Here is a 22,379-nt window from a genome sequence, read left to right as displayed (position 1 = left end):
TGCTTGAGGTGCTTGCGTCGCAGGATCGAACCATCTCAGAGGATCCATTGAACTGATTGGATTTGTTCTCATTCCAGCCAGTGCACCACAACTGGTCAAAGGTGCTTTTCTGTCTGTGGGAAAGTGCATATAAAAGATCCCTTGCTGCATCAGGAAAAAATGTAGCGGGTTTCCTCTGATGACTACGAGTCAGAATTACCATATGTTTGACATCCAATAGCCGATGATTAATAAATGAATGTGCTCTAGTGGTGTCATTGAACAAAACAAACTTCTTTGTTCAAGCCAATGCATCATGACTGGTATATCAAAGGACATGGTATATGTGCTGTCTTATCTGTCTAATGCATAAAAAAGATTCTTTGCTAGTAATGTAAAAACGTAGTGGGCTTTCTCTCTAAATTCTAAGACTATTATTATCAAAATTACCAAATGTTTGACATCCAATAGCCGATAATTAATCAAATCAATGTGCTCTAGTGGTATTGTTAATAAAAATTGAGTAATATTTTAGGCTTATATGCAGGATTTGTTTTGGGTTTGTGTGTAATTCTCAAAATAGGATATTTGTCTTGTATATCAAATTCAAGTGAATATTGGCCTGGATATGTGCCTGTTATATGCCTTATTTGTCTGGTATGCATGTAGGTGTTTTTGTAGATCTGCACAACAGTCATGTTTATTTCTATAAATTTAATGTAAGTGACTTTCCAGGCATATCTTTCTTATCAATTCATATAGGATCATCAAACCTTGTATGCAAGTACAACTTGGGATGGCCGTGTGTCCATAACTAGGTCATCACAATCAACTTTTCGTGCATTTCTGCACATTATTTAAAGGAAATCCTTGTCCGGGCCATATAGATCTTCTTAATCAATTCATACAGGATAATCAAACCTTGCATAAGTACTTACATGGAATGGCGGTATGTCACATAGGATCATCAAACCTTGCACACATACTTAATGGGATGGCGGTGTGTCGCATACAAGAACTACATTGTGTAGGTCACCATGACCTACTTTTCATGCCTTACTGCACATAATAGAAAATCTGTGTCCCAGTCCACATCTTATCAGTTCATATAATTAAATCAATAATGTGTGTGCTTCTCCACCAAACTTTTGATGGGCCATGCACTTTACTGATGATACTCATGGTCCATTAATAGCTAGGGATGTTTTATATTATGTACTTTCCTACAGACCACAGCCTTTGATATATCAGTCGTTGACTGGTTGGGATGGGAGATAAAACCCAGTCCGAGAATGTGTTCACCATCTGAACTAGATCCTGCCCCGGGTCCACTGAGATGAATTGATCCTATGATCCATCACACCTTAAGAACTTATCCGACCACTGATCAAGCTACATTCTGCTAGTACTTTCCTTGTATTAGATCTGACACAGTGTAGCTAGTGGAAGAGATATATAGCCTGAGGGGTTGTAGGATCAATTGCCATCAGTAGACTATGGTTTTTTTTTTCAATTACAACAGTTACTACAATTTTAAAAATCCCAATAATGATTCATTCATTCAGTTTATTTCTGTGCTTATATCCAATGAAGTGTCAAGCATGCTGTTATCTGGGCAATCTGCCAAAGACAGTGGGTTAATGGTTAAAACTATTAGTGATTAGGTAGAGAAGAATCTACAAGGAAGTGTGGTTTCGTAAAAGAAATTTTATTCACAAGCCCCATAGAGATCGAGGAGTTAATTATTTTTCATGAATCCACACTTTTGAGTGCATTCTCCATATTATTTTATTATTTTAAAAATAATTTAATGTAACTGCCTAATTAACTACTACTTTATATATTTTATGAAAAAATTGGTTAAAATGGCAAGGAATATTTACAAAACTAATAACTCCAAATGATGTGATCTTTTAGGACCTACACATGTGTAACACGAATGATTCGGCCAGAAAATCCTAAGCAGTGGATGGCATACATTAAGCATGATAAATGTGTAATCTATGATTTCTGATCTAGTATTCGACAATCTTCATTGTATTCTATTGGAATATATTGCTATCACTAGTTTATACGGCTTACATATGTCCGTTTGATGATGCCGTTGTGTGGCCTCGTGTGTTAAAGCAAGTCACTTATTTAAAATGAACAAGTTCAGTGGGTTATGGGTTAGAATCGCTGACCTGAATGCACAAACAATCCAGAATGCATTGTTCACAGCTGTAGATTATTAACAAATAATCTAAAAAAAATAGAACAATGGTGTGATGTCACAGGTATGGATTAATTAGAGAAGTCAGTGTAGTTGTCTTTCACCTGCTTACTGAGTAGAGCTGTTAAAAACTCTCTCTGGGTTGGATCTGGTACCAGGATATAAACACAGTACCTACCAGTCTTAAAGACTGATGACTTAGTCACTACGCCACCGAGGCCGGTATTGATATTGGTTGGACACTGAGGGACATAATTACAGCTGAGAAATAATACAATGTACATGTACGTGTAATCCTCTGGGCTAAATGTGTGTTTACTGCTATTATCACCTGTGGTCAGTTTGTTGAATAAGCTGTCAAGTACACAGTGTTTTGATGAGAGCCGATCTGCTTGATGGTCTTGTATTACACCCCGGCAGACAACTACACCACGGATTACTGTCATCATGTACATTGTGTATATGATCATTTATGTACGTCAGTAGAATGAAGGGTCTCAAACGGTAATTTTTATATTGTTATAAAGTGGTAGAAAATATAATATACATGTATGTATTTTTGTTTCTTACACACTTTTTTGAAAGTACATTATGTATCTTTATGTGCATTATGTATATATATATGTATATATATATATATATATATATATATATATATATATATATATATATATATATATATATATATATAAAATCTTTACATTCGGGAAAAAAACAATGGAGACATTTTGGCAAATGAGATGACTTAAAACCTGTTCACCATGGTGTGTATTTTCATCATTCTACCCATAGTATTAGTTGTAATCCATGTAGAAATGTGAAGTGATGCATTTGGAACCCTTTTGCTAGAGGCACAGAATATGGTAGCGGCGGTGGGTGGTACATATATATGTTATCCTCAGAGTCAGATGAAGACTGTGACTACTGCAACTTCTACTGCTGCCGTTGTTTCATGCTTTGAAATATACACAACACTGCATTCAGTAAAAATAGATGTAGATCAAGATGGCTACATTTTTTCATTTCAAACAACCTCCTACATACCTTTTTTTTAGAGATAATGAATGAATGAATTAATTTAATTAATTAATAATTGTTTAATTACACCCCAGCACAAAGATACACATTGGCTATTGGGTATCAAACAAAGGTAAGTATATGAATATGATTTTAAGAGATATTGAATGTATATAAGTCAAAACATAGTATAAGAAAACAAGATAAGAGACAGTTTTGTGATATTTGTATTCATGAATTCACGTTTCACAGTTTTGTGATATTTGTGTTCATGAATTCACATGTCATTACAGTTTATTTTATTTTTACATCACTACAGAAATACAGAAATAATTTTCATGTACTTACCTTGTTTAACATACATATTATAGCTGATTTTTTTTTATGCTGGGGTGTTTGTTGTTTAATCAGTTAATTCATTCCTTGCTATAAGAGGGACGGGACATGGCCCAATGGTAAAGTATCTACCTGTTGCATTATCGGTCTGGGATTGATCGCCATCGGTGGGCTATTTCTCGTTACTGTCTCAGTGCTATCCTGTCTGTGGCCGTATGTGGGATAGTGCATATATAAAATAGTCCCTTGCTACTAATGGAAGAATATAGCGGGTTTCCTCTCTAAGACTACATGTATATTTCAAAATTACCAAATGTTTGATATTCAATAGCCAATGATTAATAAATTAATGTGCTCTAGTGATGTTGTTAAACAAAACAAACCTTTTTTTACCTTGCTATAAATAACAAAAGAGTTTGGTTTGCTATACTTTTACAAAGGGTTGAAATAACAAATAATTGATGTGTAGAAAACAAAGCAAGCTACAATATTTTTGCAGCATTTTGTCCTTCCATGATTTTAGGCCGGAAAATATTAGTATTAAACAAGTTTACGATTCTGGCAGAATTCAGAAAACAAACCCCCAAATTAATGCCTGCCATGGTTGTACTTTCCTGTTTGTGGGGGGAAATTACATACAAAAGACTTGCACTGCTAATGGAAAAGAGTAGCATACATGTATTTCATTAATATGGTAACAGCTGGACTGCGTTCATTGCATCTGTTTCGTCAGTTACTATTGACAATAATGATTCCTGTTCTGGGTTATTAATTTAACGTTATCAGGCTAGTGAGCTTGTGGCAGTAGAACGCAGGGCGGAATTGTTATCCCACATTGATGTATTAGTCACAATTAACACTTACACTTGATAACTGATTAAACAGTGCAGTAGGGTGTGTTACTAAACTATGCACTGTTTCATAACATAACCACCACTTCCTAACAGCACACTGCTAGTATGTGTAATATGCAGTATACATGTATGCCAGATGGACATTTTGTTGCTGCTGGGAAGGAAAAGAAAAGAATGTTTGTTGAAAGTTATCCCAGTATGCCTGTTTAATGTGTACTGTATGTTCTGAGTTCTTTGTTAAATAAAACATTCCTTCCTTCCTCCTTGTTTAACATGTAACATTGTGATTACAACACTTGATCTAAATACTGAGGGAAAAACTCGCAACCACCACATTGGCTATTCCTGAATTACAGAAAGGGATCTTTTACATTCCATTTTCCATGGGGTGGGACGTAGCCCAGTGGTACAGCGTCTGCTCGATGCGTGGTCGGTGTGGGATCGATCCCTGTCGATGAGCCCATTGGGCTATTTCTCGTTCCAGCCAGTGCACCATGACTGGTATATCAAGGGCTGTGGTATGTACTACCCTGACTGTGGGATGGTGCATATAAAAGATCCCTTGCTGCTAATTGGAAAGAGTAGCGCATGAAGTGGCGACAGTGGGTTTCCTCTCTCAATATCTGTGTGGTCCTTAACCATATGTCTGACGCCATATAACCGTAAATAAAATGTGTTGAGTGCATCGTTAAATAAAACATGTCTTTCTTTGTTTTTCACCCTCAGCAGGATAAAGCTAATATCTTAAGGACAGTAACCGGTTATCATATTTATCCTGCAATCCTACATAATGAACAAAAAAAATGAACCATTTTATTTTACAACTTTACTGATTTTCAGAGGTTTAGGTCCCTGTGTGTTGAATGTCTTGTCATCTACAAAGCTATACACCAGGACAAAATACATTGTAGTTCTTAAATGACAACAATTTATTTCTTATTTTTTAATGTCTTCAGAATGTTTTTAAAATCATCATCTGGAATCAAATAAATGATTATGTTAGTAATTTTAACCAATACAATGATCCTTTCCTGTCCTGGACGGAGGAGCCGGCTGAGGCCGGCTCTTGTGCCCAGGACAGGCGTGCGCTACAACAGCTTGCTCTGAATGTGCACGTAAAGCCCTATGACCTGACGTAATCGGAAAGAGTAGCCCATGAAGTGGTGACAGCGGGTTTCCTCTCTCAATATCTGTGTGGTCCTTAACCACATGTCTAACGCCGTATAACCGTAAATAAAATGTGTTGAGTGCATCATTAAATAAAACATGTCTTTCTTTTTCTTTTTTCCATTTTCCATAGACATACCACAATCTTTGCTATACTAATCATGGGAGACTGATGACTGTTTAAACAATCCTGAATAATAATGTCTCTAGAAAAACTTCAAGAAATAGATTCTTGTAACACAACCAACAAAAATACCATTCTTATCATGTTCATATATTTTTCAAAATGTCTGGTTAATATAGTGTTCAACAAATGTGTGAGAAAGGCACTAGCCCTCACAGAAGCTTAGGCTGGTGTCCTCTGTGTTATAGCAATACAGATGATAATTTCAACTAGTGCAGACCATACATTCACTGGCCAGGACCAAGGGCAAGTGGATTTGTTAAACCCTGGGTTAAAGTGAAACCGCTTTCTTAAAAAACACGAAAAAAAAAGAAAGATCAAAACCTTACTCAGCATCTGGTAAAATATATTTATAACATATTTGTTTTTAAATGCCCAGTCTGAGTTGTTTTTGTTGAATTTTTCAGGTGCTCCAAGTGCAATAAATGTCTTTCCAACTGGTACTTTGAGAAGGATGGCCACCTGTACTGCCGGTCTGACTACTGGTCCAAGTTTGGAGAGGCCTGCAATGGGTGCTCAGAACTTATAGTAGGGCCAGTCATGGTTAGTAACACCAATTTGTTATGTTCATAAGATTTTTAAAACCCCAGAAGATTTATCAATTGACATGTAATCTATAACAGTAACACATTTTTAAAATCATATAGCTTGGTAAAGAGATTATGATACGTTTGTTACTGTATATCATATATTTTCAAAACGATTAAAAGGAATTGTTATAATTGCAAACAATACAAACTATATAGTTAAAAATGCACAAAATAAATTTCTTTCATTCAATTTGTTTTCTATAATAAGGTAATTTTCTGCATTTCTAAAGATAAAATTCATTTTGGTAGGGATATTTTCCAGTCAGATTGTATAACAGATGAAAGTTTCTAAATATATATATTTTTATCTCCTCTTTATGAAGTAAAAAGGCGAGATACATCATGTATTACCTTTCTGGCGTCAATGGTGATGGCAATAATGGAAACAACTTTTGCATTTAGCTCAATGTTAAAGTTAAGCATCTAGCTCCATTTCTCACAAACTATAAGTCCTAGGTTCGTGAAACTTGTTTTATAGTTACACCTATTGGACATCTATGGATGCAATAATTTTTTGTCAACAGCATTGAAGATGTTTATGGTAGGCAAAACATAATTTTTTTTTAAATTCTTGTTGTACTGCTGCAATTTGTTTTTTCATTATATTCAAAACATTTTAGTCACAATGGTGATTTCCACTGGTAAATAAACCTCTCCATTTGGAAGTATCCTGATGATAATTCCAGGCCAGAAATTTCTAATAAGGAAATTAGTTTGACACATTTCTAAAATAAATATAGTAGCAATACATACTATAGCAAAATGATGACAGACGAGTACAGAAACTCTATCCACTTTCCATCTTTGGGCAAGTTTATGGTGAGCTTGAGCAACTGCTCACTTGTCATCTAGAGACTTGGAGTTCAGGCTATATTTTCTTAGTGCTACAACATAGTGAAACCATTGTAGGCTGTCACGGTGCAGTATTGTGATGTCATAGCCTATGACGGTTTTACTAGTATATCGTAATGCTAAAAAGTAAAATAGATTTGAAAATCTGTAGCCAGTATTGCAAGAACAGTTACCAATAACATAATCTCATATCTCACAACATTAAATTCTGTGAAATTATTGTGCGTTTCAGGTTGCCAGAGACTACCGATACCATCCAGAATGTTTCCAGTGTTTTCACTGCTCATTGAGATGGTATTTAATGATTTTATTGTGTGTTTCAGGTTGCCGGAGACCACCGATACCACCCAGAATGTTTCCAGTGTTTTCACTGTTCATCATACATCAGAGATGGTATTTAATGGTTTTATTGTGTGTTTCAGGTTGTCGGAGACCACCGATATCACCCAGAATATTTCCAGTGTTTTCACTGTTCGTCATACATCGGAGATGGTATTTAATGGTTTTATTGTGTGTTTCAGGTTGCCGGAGACCACCGGTATCACCCAGAATGTTTTCACTGTTCGTCATACATCAGAGATGGTATCTAATGGTTTTATTGTGTGTTTCAGGTTGCCGGAGACCACTGGTATCACCCAGAATGTTTTCAGTGTTTTTACTGTTTGTTATACATCAGAGATGGTATCTAATGGTTTTATTGTGTGTTTCAGGTTGCCGGAGACCACCGATATCACCCAGAATGTTTCCAGTGTTTTCACTGTTCGTTATACATCAGAGATGGTATTTAATGGTTTTATTGTGTGTTTCAGGTTGCCGGAGACCACCGATACCACCCAGAATGTTTCCAGTGTTTTCACTGCTCGTCATACATCGGTGATGGAGATCCATATGCCCTGGTCGAGAGGTCCAAACTCTTCTGGTATCAAACTGTTAATCTTTTATATATTGTTATAGCAAATGATAACTTTAAAAGTGTAACACAGTTCTAAACAACAATCAAACCAAAAACACATGCACATGTATTTATATCTGCTGTTGACCGGCCTTGGTGGCGTCGTGGTAGGCCATCGGTCTACAGGCTGGTAGGTACTGGGTTCGGATCCCAGTCGAGGCATGGGATTTTTAATCCAGATACCGACTCCAAACCCTGAATGAGTGCTCCGCAAGGCTCACTGGGTAGGTGTAAACCACTTGCACTGACCAGTGATCCATAACTGGTTCAACAAAGGCCATGGTTTGTGCTATCCTGCCTGTGGGAAGCGCAAATAAAAGATCCCTTGCTGCCTGTCGTAAAAGAGTAGCCTATGTGGCGACAGCGGGTTTCCTCTAAAAAACAGTGTCAGAATGACCATATGTTTGATGTCCAATAGCCGATGATAAGATAAAAAATCAATGTGCTCTAGTGGCGTCGTTAAATAAAACAAACTTTACTTTTTATATCTGCTGTAAAGTTTTATAAATATGGAGAAAAAGATTTGAAGAGAAGTGCAATAAAAGTAACTGGATAATATGTGTATAATAATAAACTTGGGATCACTTTTTATCAAGTTTATAGCCCTCATGAAATTAATTTAATTTGACTTTTAGTAAAGCTTGTCACAGTTAAAAATAGTATTTTTTGAGATGTTATAGTAATTGGTAACTCATTTATTATTCTCTTTGAAAAATTAATCAAAGGATTGGTTGATCAAAATGATACAGCATTTGGATTTGCAAATTTAATGCCATTTACTATCAGCATTAATCACTGAACACTCTCCAATGTGGTCAAACTAAGGCTACAGCAAAAGATAACGTGGAATGACCCCAAAAGACATGATTTGAAAAGACAAGGACTGGGTTGTGGAGGTGGACAAAAGAATTTGAAAGATAGGATGAAATTGAAATCATCAAAGGAGAGAAATAAAAGGGAGGTGAGATATATATATATATATATATATATATATATACACACATAAAAAAAGTATATTTAAAAATTAATATACCAGAAACTATTATTATTATTATTATTATTACAGTGATTTACTGTATCTCCACTAAGATTTATTTGATTGCAGTGGAATATGTTACAAGAAGGTCGTGACACCACTACTAGCTGCCACTCCGGAGCGTCGCAAACTGCACTCGATCCAGCTGGTGGAGATCCCCCCCACACCTGACAGACAGCGGGGGGTGTCGCTCTCAGTCCACAGACAGGTCTTACGGCCAACAGAGAGAGACAACCACGGGCCCAGGATGGCACCGCTCATCAAAATCACAGAGTTAGTACACGGACATGATTTTTCCGATTTTTGTCACATTTCATTTTCTTTTTTTTTGGATAAAATAATGTTCACAAAGTACACTACATCTGAAGGGGGTTTTTTGGTGATCTTTTTGTTTTGATTTTATTTAACATCAATAGAACTCACACGTATTCTGACACAGTCTGCAAGGAAACCTGCTACATTTTTCCATTTGTAAGGGACTTTTTATTTGCACTTTCATGGACAGCACATATCATGGTATTTGATATACCAGTTGTATGTTACTGCGGCGTGTGCTTTACCAACAGCTAGATCCTGCCCCAGGATTTACTCTGCAATACTGAAACATGACTTTTGATTAAGTATTGTTAAAGTTTTTAGTTGTGTAAAGAGTGAGATAAATAAATTTACTACATCCATGTTATTATTGATCATATCTTCATTAGGCTTTGGCATCAACCCAGTTTTATCATGACATCAATAGCAACAGTAACAGATAAATAATAAAATTTTCGTCTGTATTTCTGTTCTTAATGACATCACTTGTTGCTTGATTTCGCTGGTTTATTTAAATATCTACATTATATAACCAGCTAATATTGAACAATGAGCAACAAGTTTTCAAATAAAAATGACAAGATTACCAATATACGCGAAAAACTACACATATTTTTTAAAATACAGAGGAGAAAAGTTGCTTCAGATTGAGTCTCCAGCATTACCATTAGTTGTATGTTCCTTTTGAATCCTAGGTTAGATCTCAGTCCGGAACTGGAAGCTTTAAAAATTGGTGATTGTATCTTGGAGGTGAATGGGACCGCTGTGAAAGACAAGTCAATAGAAGAGGTCTGTACAGATTTGATATTTACCACTAATACCACTGATCAACACAATAAACGGACCCAAATGATTAGACGGTGTAAAGTATTTTCACTTTTACAGCATTTTCAAGCATTAAATTACACCGTACAGGTTTTTTTTTACATCTGTTTGATTAAATTATTAATTTTGACAGAATATGTTTTTAGTCATCCAGGTGTTTGTAGTACTTAGCTTCCAATGAATTATATGAAAAGCAGAAATTATCTAGGCAACTCAAACCAGTAACCTAAATAGAAATGCAAGGATCAGTGGTTAGTCACATTTTTTGTGTATCTCAATAGAAAAGTTAAATGGACAGTTTGTATTTGACATGTTGGTCTTGACAAGTAAGAACCCAATCGTATGTTTGTAACTTGAACTCAAACATGTTGGATAATACCTTATGATATCATAAATCTCACATAGTGTTTTCTTTATTTTTTTAACTGTTTTCATGCTGTAATTACACACTTTCCACTGTTAATACAATTTACTCTAGTCTCAGTAGACGACATTGCTAAAACCAACCCAAAAAACAGGTAATGGAAAAAGGATGTTAAAAAGTGATTTAAAAGTATTTTAAACTAAATAAATTGTGTTGGTGTAATTATAAGATTTGGTTTTTTTTTTTTTTTTTTGAGAATTTAACTCATAAATTTAGTATAGAAAATCACTTTGTTATGCTGCATGAGTTTATACAATTTAGCCTTATCATCTACAATTACAGATCAAATTTAACTTTAATAACGATTTATCTATTTTTGACAGAGTTGTGGCCCTTGAACTTTGGAAATATAAAAGTTTGTTGGACCCGATAAGGGACATGTTTTGCTATAGCAGTAGTCTCTGAATGCTTGCTGTATTTGTGTTTGTGCAGATTGACAAGTTGTTGAAGAACAACCCCAACGTGCTGCATGTCACTGTGGAGCGAGATCCGTCACCTCTACGTCACCCTCTCCCACTGGACACGCTGTCACCTCCACCAACCTCAACGCCGTCACCACTGTCTCCAACATCACCATCATCGTCAACATCAACGTTATCTCCATCCAGCAGCACTGTGTCCTCGCCTGAACAAGTGATGGTCAACAACGTGCCCGTCCGGCTCAGACAGAAGTCAACACTCAAGGCACGCCAGTAAGTAGACGGTGTATTCTCTGACCATAACTGGAAACAAACTCAAAAGAAATTTAAATTTTTTGTTGTTACGGAAATCAATCTAATTAAAATTAGCTCCACTATTACATGTGGATCTAACAGCAGCCAGTTGGAGCTCATGTCCACCAATCAAAACCTTACTTACAGAATCATGCCAGTGATTTGAAAATAATTTGAAAACATTCCGAATTATCCTGAGGGTATACGATGTTTCATGTGAATTACGAATGCCTTATTTAGACCAGTAGAACTAATTTTAATCAGATTGCAAACAACACTGCATAGTCTCCAATGTCCAGGTAACATTTCGTCTGTAAATAATAATTTAAATATTGACCAATCACATTTCGCCTTTTATAACGTTATTTGGGAGAATACAAATTCTAAAAATATCAAGCGAGTATTTTAGTGGCCGCAGTACAGCGAAACATACCAATACGTACGGGATGGGTTATCAGTCTTCTATTTTACATTAAAAATTATTTATTTATTTATAAAAAAAACCCCAACTAAATCAGTCTTCAGTTTTACATTACAAATTATTTATTTTATAAAATAAAACATGATTTAAGGCATTCGTAATTCACACGAAACATGTCGTATACCCTCAGAATAATTCGGAATATTTTCAAATTATTTTTAAATCACTGGCAGGATTCTGCAAGTAAGGATTTGATTGGTGGACATGAGCTCCAACTGGCTGCTGTTAGATCCACATGTAATAGTGGAGCTAATTTTAATTAGATTGTACGGAAATATTCCTTTTATTATGTTCTTTGTAATCATACCAGTAAGTAGACATTGTCTTCTCAGACTATAACAAAAAACATATTGGAAAGGAAAGGAATATTTGTCGTTAAATTTTTTTATATATATATTCCTTGTAATCATGATAGACTAGTAAATAGACTTTGTCTTCTCAAACTGTAACTGAAAAGTAATAAGGAAAGAAAATGAATATTTGTTGTTAAATATTCTTTTATATTCCATTTAATCATGCAAGTAAGTAGACACAGTCTTCTCAGACAGTAACTGAAAACAAATTGGGAAAGGAAAGGAGTATTCCTTTTATAGTCCTTGCTAGCTGCTAGTCCATGAGAGTTTACTTGGGGAACATCACTGAATCTTAGCATACATTTATTACCCATATAGTCTATAATAAACGGTTACATAAATATAGTTTTTTCCCATACTATCGTTATGACAAATAGTGATAATAATACATTTAAAACTGTTATGGCACACATCTGGTGCTACTGAAGTTGCTTTTACAGCTGTAACTTGCAACAGTCATGGCTATGATATTGACATCTTTCAGTGTCACTGTATTTGACATCACTGAACGTTGCTAACATCGATTGTGAAATAATAATAATCATGTTTAAGGTTTGTTATAAATTCTGTATGGCACTATATTTGCATCATCACTGTCCAAGTTGATTTTAACTAGTGTTTTTTTCTCTGTGTGTCTAGCTGTAGTCCAAACCGGCGGAGGAGTAAGTCCCCTTCACCAGTCCCACCATGTAAGCAGAGAAGTGTTGACCTTGGGAGGTCGCACTCATTGAGGATGCAATCTCAGTCCCACCGAGTCTTCCGCGCCAGTGACCTGCAGCATGGAGAAGTGCTGGGTCAGGGATTCTTTGGTCAGGCTGTGAAGGTAAGATCATCAGATGGTCAGGGATCCCTTGGTCAGGCTGTGAAGGTAAGATCAGTCACCTCCAGCATGGAGATGTGCTGGATCAGGGATTCTTTGGTCAGGCTGTGAAGGTAAGATCAGTCACCTCCAGCATGGAGACGTGCTGGATCAGGGATTCTTTGGTCAGGCTGTCAAGGTAAGATCAGTCACCTCCAGCATGGAGACGTGCTGGATCAGGGATTCTTTGATCAGGCTGTCAAGGTAAGATCAGTCACCTCCAGCATGGAGACGTGCTGGATCAGGGGTTCTTTGGTCAGGCTGTCAAGGTAAGATCAGTCACCTCCAGCATGGAGATGTGCTGGATCAGGGATTCTTTGGTCAGGCTGTGAAGGTAAGACCAGTGACCTGCAGCATGGAGATGGTCAGGGATTCTTTGGTCAGGCTGTGAAGGTAAGACCAGTGACCTGCAGCATGAAGACTTGATGGATCATGGATTCTTTGGTCAAGCTGTGAAGATAAGACCAGTGACCTCCTGGGTCATGGATTCTTTGCTCAGGCTGTGAAGGTAAGACCAGTGACCTGCAGCATGGAGATGGTCAGGGATTCTTTGGTCAGGCTGTGAAGGTAAGACCAGTGACCTGCAGCATGGAGATGGTCAGGGATTATTTGGTCAGGCTGTGAAGGTAAGACCAGTCACCTGCAGCATGGAGATGGTCAGGGATTCTTTGGTCAGGCTGTGAAGGTAAGACCAGTCACCTGCAGCATGGAGATGGTCAGGGATTCTTTGGTCAGGCTGTGAAGGTAAGACCAGTGACCTGCAGCATGGAGATGGTCAGGGATTCTTTGGTCAGGCTGTGAAGGTAAGACCAGTCACCTGCAGCATGAAGACTTGATGGATCATGGATTCTTTGGTCAGGCTGTGAAGGTAAGACCAGTCACCTGCAGCATGGAGATGGTCAGGGATTCTTTGGTCAAGCTGTGAAGGTAAGACCAGTGACCTGCAGCATGAAGACTTGATGGATCATGGATTCTTTGGTCAAGCTGTGAAGATAAGACCAGTGACCTCCTGGGTCATGGATTCTTTGCTCAGGCTGTGAAGGTAAGACCAGTGACCTGCAGCATGGAGACTTGATGGGTCATGGATTCTTTAGTCAAGCTGTGAATGTAAGACCAGTGACCTCCTGGGTCAGGGATCCTTTGGTCAGGCTCTGAAGGTAAGACCAATGACCTCCAGCATGGAGAGGTGCTGGATCAGGGATTCTTTGGTCAGGCTCTGAAGGTAAGATCAGTGACTTTCCAGTTTAGAGGAGTTTCACAGTATTTGTTGATAGAAATTTTGTATGGAACAGCTTTAGCCATTGTCGTCTGGGAATTTATTTGATGTTCATAATATCCCTAATGTGATGGATGAGTTGTCAGTTATTCATGGACCAAATTGTTACTAACAAGGCTTGAAATAAATTTTGTGATTTAGGAAGCAATCTTTGTTTCTCAAAGTTTAATCTTGTCAAAGCAAAAGGTAGAAATTGAGAAGCAGTTCTAGTTGTATAATACTTAAAGATGGAAAGCAAAACCGGCTCATGTACCTGGTTATTAAAACGTTTATTGTGTATTTTGAGCAATATTTATTTATCTCTTGCTCACTGCAATTTTTTTGCTTTGACTAAACTTAGAAAAAATAATATTTTTAATACATGAAAAATTTAATTTAATAATTTTCACCAACAACTATTTATCTTGAATTATATTTATCTCAGTCTATTTGGTCCCATCAAAATAAGAATAATTACATTTTACTGTAGTTTGAAATAAACTGGAATGCATGTTTTTGTTTTGTTAACTGCAGGTAACACACAAAGTGACCGGTGAGGTGATGGTTTTGAAAGAACTTTTTAGGTTTGATGAAGATGCCCAAAAGAGTTTTCTTCATGAGGTGAGAGTTTTGTTGTTGTTTTGTTTATTTCATTTTCTCTTTTGAACTTTGAAAAATTTATTTCATGTTGAAAATGGGCAGTGCAGCTAATTCTTGAAACGACTAAAATTTTAAACTAAAAATACTAGTCATATTTGCATATTTGCCTCTGAAGGACAATTAAAATATATTCCATTTACTTTTAGATATTGATATATAGATATCCTTTTCTTTCAGGTTTCTGTGTTGCGCAATTTGGATCATCCTAATGTGCTCAAATTTATGGGTGTTCTTTACAAAGACAAAAAGCTCAATTTAATCACAGGTAAAAAAACAACTAAATATTGATGTAAATTGTAATTTTTGACAAGCTTGTTATTTTATTGTAATAGGAAAATGTTTGAACTTTAAACTTTAAAAATGTGTGTAGTGCATTGAATGTGAAATTCATGTAGAGGCATTAGGTTTGTTCTTTGATATTACTATTCTGATATTACATATATGTTTATGAGGTCAATTATTAGCAATAAAACTACAGGTATAATGCAGTTAAAAATCCATATATTTTGGTTTACTCTTTTCATATTTTAAAATTATGTTTGAAACAAACATCTTTTGGAAATAATTGCTAAAGTTTGTATATAATAGCATTTATTAGTTCTGTATTTTGATGTTTTGTTTAGATTATATAGCGGGTGGCACTTTAACTGACATTCTACATGACATCAGTCGAGACATTCCGTGGGTTGAGCGGATCAAGTTTGCACGCGACATTGCTGATGGTATGGCGTACCTGCATTCCATGGGTATCATGCACCGGGATCTCACATCACACAACTGTCTAGTCAGAATGGTCAGTAATTCAAAACATTTATAAAGGCATGGCTGCACGATCTACTAAAATGTTTCATCAAAATATAGCCTGAAAATATATGCAGTCAAACCTGCTCTAGCTGCCATCTGTATTCAGTATTTACCTGTTTTAAAAGGCCACTTTCTGATTCTCTCTGTGGTGGCTGTTCAACATTTGTTTTTGATATTTAGTGTATTTAGCTCTTTAAAATGCTTGCAGACATGCTTATAATAACAAGCATTAGTTGAGAAGAAATGTATTCACAGTGTATATTTCGAGTCGTGTAACCCATGCAACTCTGTTTTTAGTACATAAAACTTCCACGTATACTGTAGTCAGTGCAGATTTAAAAAATAAAAAATAAACAGAATTAATGTAGCCCCTTGTATGATAATAAAATTAAATATTTGTGAAGAACCATTTCATTAAAACAAACATTAAATGAATAATTTGCCAATGGCATTATATTCACAAATTTCTTTTAGCTAAATTTTACAAATATACTGTTTACTCTGTCATGTATTATATTTTTTGTAAGATTGAAGACTTCACTACTTAATATTATGCCAGCAGTATCTAAGCAACCCCTTTGTGTAGATTTTTATAATTTTTATGAAGTAGATGTTAATTTGAAATATTTTAATTTCAGGATAAATCTGTTGTTGTCGCCGATTTTGGACTTGCCAAAATTATGCCAAAGCAACTGGAGATCCATATGATGGAGAAGGAACGGGACAAGAAACCGAAGTCAACAAAGCGCCGATTCACGCGGCGGAAACGTTACACAGTAGTTGGCAGCCCTTACTGGATGGCTCCAGAAATGATGACCACAGGCATATATGATGAGAACGTGGATATATTCTCATATGGCATTGTTGTTTGTGAGGTACATCCAGGTTTAAGCCTTTTCTGTTGTAATTACACATCGAACTTGGAATTATAAATGCTGACAGTGGAACATCATATTTATGTACAGTACTACATAACTAATAAAGATGTGATTTTTCAGTTTTATCTGACTTCACCTATTTTGCATAAAATAGTTTTCATAAAGTAGAGTAGATTTAATCTGAAATGTTAAAAAAATTATATTAAATTTTATAAATTGGGTTAGATGTTTAGGTTTAATAAAGACAGGGCCCATTTCCATATCATGGACCATACAAAAATTGTATACAGTCTGAGGCCAAAATAAGTACTATGATAAAAGCTAAACTGATCTTTAAAAACCTGAACACTTTACACTCAGTGTTTCAGTACTACATCACTCATGCAAATAGCATATAGATAAAGTCTTGTGACTGATCAAATCAGGTTGCAGGATTTAGCTCAGTCGTTTTAGTGCTTGCTTAAGGTGCTTGCGTCGTAGGATCGAACCACCTCGGAGGATCCATTCAGCTGATTATATTTTTTCTCATTCCAGCCAGTGTACCGTAACTGGTCAAAGGTGCTTTTTTTGTCTGTGGGAAAGTGCATATAAAAAATCCCTTTCTGCGTCAGGAAAAAATGTAGCGGGTTTCCTCTGATGACTACGAGTCAGAATTACCAAATGTTCGACATCCAATAGCCGATGATTAATTAATCAATGTGCTCTAGTGGTGTCATTAAAACAAAAACAAAAGCAAACTGCTAAAGTCGAGTGTAGAATTTAAGGTTATATAAGCATAGGTGTTACACAAGAATAAAGATATGTTCTCGTTCATAAAAAGGAAAACCATAGTAAGTTGTTGTCATGTTGTGTTGTAGATAATAGCGCGGGTACCGGCTGACCCAGACTACATGCCTCGTACGATCGACTTTGGTTTGAACATCGACGTGTTCAGCAGCAGACTGAGTCCTGATTACCCATCATCCTTCCTCAAGCTGGCGGCCATGTGTACACAGATGTCGCCGGATAACAGGTGAAACAAAATTAAAAACATCCTTTACACGTCTCCACAGGGTTCGTAGCATCTTTAAATTTCTTGAAAGTCTTTGAATTTGAAAAAAATATTTTTAGGTCTTTGAAAGTCTTTGAGTTGATATAAGAGTCTTAAAAAGTCTTTACATTCTCACAAATCATATCTTTTACAGCTGCATACATTTGATATTTTCAGTTACAAGGTTTAATCTGTCATGATGCATGTAAAAATGCTCACTTTTTCACCATGGATAGCAACATAAACAAACTGATTTGGTATTTTTGTCGCATTCTAGTGTCTTTGACCACTATGTAAAAGTCTTTGAAAATGACAGGTAAAAAGTCTTTGAAAGTCTATGAATTTGTTTGGTCTTTAAGGCTGTTTCTGTTAAACTTAAGTGAACTAACTTGACTCTTAGGTGTTATTCTATCTAAGCTTACTTGTAAATATTTTTTGCCCATTTTATTTTATTTTTTTAAAGTGTTGTCCTAACTAGTGCAATAATTGTGCCAGACCGAATGTATTGTTTATATCCCATGTCTAAACTAAGAAGGGCACTTTTTTATTTGGGAAATTTTGTTGATTTTTAATTTTGGCAAAACTAAAACTTATCCTGTTCTTCTTTGATGAAAGACTCATGATAACCCTTAAGTTAGCAAGACACTACAGAGTTTTAAAAACTGTTTCTGTCATTTGTATTCCAGTTCATTACACAGTCATTTTCATTGTTGTTCCAGGCCCAACTTTGATAAGATAACCCACCTGTGCGAGGCTCTTCACCTGAACGCGGAGCACGGGATGTCACTGCCGTGCGAGCTCCAGGACGACCCCGTCGTCTTCTACCACAGGGTCAAGGAGAAGTTCTACAGTGAAAAGAACAATGAGAAAGACACCAAACCAACACAATGCAAACGATCTAGTCTGGAGGTTATAGAGGAACAGAATAAGATAAACGGTCAAATTAGTGCGGAATCAGTCGAGTCATCACCAAAAACGTGTCCAGATGCTTGAGTCGTGTTTTGTTATATTTGTCTGTTAGATGTTAAAGTGAAATTTTATATAGCTAGCCTTAAGAGCAAATGTTATGTTTTGACTGTTAGAGACATTGAAATGAAATTTTAGTAGCTTGCCTCAAGAGCAAATGTTACGTGTTGACTGTTAACAGATGTTAAAATGAAATTTGAGCTAGCTTGCCTCAAGTGCAAATGATATGTTTTAGCTAGCTTGCTACAACTGCAAAAGAGCTATTAATTTTGTACCTTGAATATTAAATTCATCATGACTGAAATGATTAGAGCAGGTTTTTTTGACCTGTTGATATTTTCAGCTACTAAACTTATTGTACATATCATAAGGAAGCTAAATTGTTGGGTGATGACAATTTTGAAGAAGAAGAAAAAGATCTTTTTCCTTGAAAAATGGTGTTGAGAATATTGTCACAGTGTTGTCAGATAATCAAGAGACATCATGATGGATATGGAATGTGAAGGACAGTTTTAAAGATGAAGAAAGCCAAATTATTTATCTTGATTGAAGTGGGTGTCTTGTAGCAGAAGCAGATCTAGAAGGAGGAGGATGTGTGTGCGAATCCTGCTAGAACTCTGAAGTGCCTAGAGAATCCAGTGTTTAACAAATGTATATAATGAGGTTGTTTTTTGTGAGGGGATGAGGAGAATAAGGATGTAATATCATGGTTAACTAGACGAATCTGGTTGTATATTTATATATGACAGAGTACTTTAGAATACTATTGGGGCCCTTTTTTAAAGTTGCACCCTTTCACTAGAAAAATGTGTCTGCCCCTGTGCAGTGAAGCCAAATAGTGTCCGCATTCTTGAGATCTGAAGGGTTGGCAGTGTTTATGGTTACAAAATTGATGGTGAGCAATAAACTCTTTTTTTAGGAGAGCAATTGGAATGAAAACAAATCTGTGAGGTATTGTCAGATTTACCCAATATCTAAAAAGTATATCAGCATGTGACCAGGCAAGCATGTTTTTTACCATGTAGAAATGGTTTTGTACGAGTACCCACGAACGGGCACACACGAGCGAGAGCATTTGTTCACATCAAGGACTGTGTGGGCGATGTGGTAATGATGTAATTATTATTAGTCTGGCTGAATCATCTATTTATTATTACAGGCTTAGGCTCCGATCTCAAGAGGCATAGCATGAGGTTTTGACAGTAGGAAGGGAGACCTCGATAAAGAGTGGTCAAACATTACAGGCCAAATTTACGAAACCTGTTTTTCTTCAACGTATGTGATTAATCATTGTAAATATTCATTAAAAGGAAAAAGAAAAAAAAACAGTCTGTAAATTCAGGCCCTAGGTGCTGTCAGTAAATAATAAAAATAGTTATTTGAACTAGTTTCCATGCCTTGTTAGTAAATAAGAAGGGAATAGTTTAACTAGTTTTCACACCCAGCCAGTAGATAACAAGAATGATTTAAACTACTGTTAGTTGTCATATGCCACTAAATGCTGAGAGGGAGTTTCTATACTATACAAGTAAATGATCAGTGAGTAATACAATATATACATATAACAATGCAGTAATACAGTGTTTTATATTGAGAATGTTATTCATTAGGAATTTTATTCCTTCACAGGTTTGTTGGTGAAATATCACATGCACAGTTGGTGCTGTTCTATTTATAATCTACAAATTGTCTGCTTTGATAGTGATATGTGGATAATATTGCACTCAGTGCTAAAATAGTTTGAGGTTGTTATTTATTTTATTCTTCAGTTTTTAGAATTTATATATATATATATATATGTAGATAAATTACTGGTCCTACAAGATGGTATTATGGCATTTATTTTAAAATCTTAAATATTTGTGCTACACATATTGGAGGTGCTGATGTATTTGTTTATTTGTTGTTGTTTAGAAAGCAGGATCTAGATTAGTCTATCACTTGGACCTGTACAGAGATACTATTTTTAGACAGGATGATGACTTTATAGTTTTGATGTTTGTATAGTCACACTGCTGCAGACATATGTATTTAGGTATGTAGCCACCTCTACTAATTCTCTTGACTCACCAAATTTGGCTTCCCTAATGCACATTGATGTGCTTTAAACTGGATTTGATAATGTTAACCATTTACATACCAACTGCTAATTTAAAGTGCATCAAACTCCAAGCCACTGAAAGTATTTGGTGTGTGTTCACCAATTATGGTTAAGATATAATAGCAGTGTTCCATTGCTTTCATATGTCATTCAGTCTGAGGCTGTCTAGTCACTTTCATATGACGTGACAGTGTAACTGGAACCGAACCAAATAGCATTCAGCGCCAACTAACCAGAACAGGTAGTGAATTCCAACTTCGACATGTGAAAGTGGAATGGGTTCAAAGTGAACTGAAGCGCTTTGTAACCGAAGTTGGTTTAGTAACAACTGAAAATTACCATACTGAATGTGCATTGATTCACATCAAAACTCTTTGTGTCTTTGGCGTGTCAGCGGTATTAGAAACCATCTTTCTTACAAGACCATCTTGTGATTCTTCCAAGTCATTTAGTAGACCTGGCCTCTTTATCCAACAGCTTTATAGAGCTGCTTAACACAGGTTTTGTTGTATATATAGGCCACATTTTACGCAGCGATCTTAGCGCTTAAATGTGAAGCTACGATATGCACTTAGGTGATCTTGGTGCTAAGATTGCTTCATAAAATGGGGTCACAGTTGATATTGATTGATATTAGATGCAAGGTTCATATACATATACATGTATGTTTTACATTTTGAAAATGGACATTTTATAATTCCATTTGCTTATAAATACTGGTTTGCAAATGGGACCATATCAATATTTATGTAAATATAAATTATTATAAGTGATGTGCAGTTAATATATAAGCACAGTTACTGTAGGCAATAATTGACCGACTAGATATTTTGTTCATAACAAGGGCAGTATGGCATGTGTTTGAGGTTTGTAATCTGATTATTAATACTGAAGGCAAAATAGTGCTAAAAACCTGAGCAATGTGGTTACATAAGATAACACTAGATAATGTATTCTTTATGAAGACGTTGTAAATTGGAGCGGTGAATCGACATTTTGTAATTATTTCATTTCATTGTTTGTTGATTGCTTTGTGTGTTCTTTCTCAAAACAGTTTGATATCCAGGTACTTCTCTCAGATTTTATCTATGCAGAAATTTATCATATGCAATGTTTATTGTGCCTAGATTTACACTGATCTACTAAATAATGAATTTTATGTGTCTTTTACACATATTGCTATTATTTTTTGCTTACTGTTGTAAGCTAACCATATTTTTATTTTATGCTGCCAAAAAGCAATGACCAATTGGGCTATTTCTCGTTCCAGCCAGGCCTTGGTATGTACTACCCTCTCTGTGGTATGGTGCATGTAAAAGATCCCTTGCTGCTAATCGGAAAGAGTAGCCCATGAAGTGGCAACAGCGGGTTTCCTCTCTCAATATCTGTGTGATCCATAACCATATGTCTGACGCCATATAACCGTAAATAAAATGTGTTGAGTGTGTCATTAAATAAAACATTTCCTTCCTTCCTTAATGGTTAAAAAAGGCTGTTATATATTTTAGTCTGCCTAATAATTTGGACCTTTAAAGC

At 35.9% G+C, this 22,379-nt stretch overlaps 1 protein-coding gene across 2 annotated transcripts in view; it reads left to right on the top strand.

Annotated features, from left to right (window-relative positions):
- The window catches only part of LOC121367842 (LIM domain kinase 2-like), a 45,490-nt gene extending 23,315 nt beyond the window's left edge, over window positions 1-22,175 (top strand). Inside the window, exons 1-13 of one of the 2 annotated variants that reach the window (XM_041492258.1) lie at window positions 2,597-2,695; window positions 6,157-6,292; window positions 8,001-8,110; window positions 9,249-9,452; window positions 10,190-10,283; window positions 11,176-11,435; window positions 12,930-13,113; window positions 14,939-15,025; window positions 15,242-15,329; window positions 15,688-15,857; window positions 16,507-16,743; window positions 17,604-17,758; window positions 18,496-22,175. In XM_041492258.1, the coding sequence (XP_041348192.1) occupies window positions 2,664-2,695; window positions 6,157-6,292; window positions 8,001-8,110; window positions 9,249-9,452; window positions 10,190-10,283; window positions 11,176-11,435; window positions 12,930-13,113; window positions 14,939-15,025; window positions 15,242-15,329; window positions 15,688-15,857; window positions 16,507-16,743; window positions 17,604-17,758; window positions 18,496-18,769 (2,031 nt within the window). In that variant the 5' untranslated portion in view covers window positions 2,597-2,663 and the 3' untranslated portion in view covers window positions 18,770-22,175. Of the gene's footprint in view, window positions 1-2,596; window positions 2,696-6,156; window positions 6,293-8,000; window positions 8,111-9,248; window positions 9,453-10,189; window positions 10,284-11,175; window positions 11,436-12,929; window positions 13,114-14,938; window positions 15,026-15,241; window positions 15,330-15,687; window positions 15,858-16,506; window positions 16,744-17,603; window positions 17,759-18,495 lie in introns of those variants that run through there. The other variant, XM_041492257.1, reaches the window with a different exon arrangement.
- The last annotated feature ends 204 nt before the right edge of the window (window positions 22,176-22,379 follow it).

This window comes from Gigantopelta aegis, chromosome 3 (assembly GCF_016097555.1).
Source record: "Gigantopelta aegis isolate Gae_Host chromosome 3, Gae_host_genome, whole genome shotgun sequence".
NCBI lineage: Eukaryota > Metazoa > Mollusca > Gastropoda > Neomphalida > Peltospiridae > Gigantopelta > Gigantopelta aegis.
This window is presented reverse-complemented; position numbering and strand designations above follow the sequence as displayed.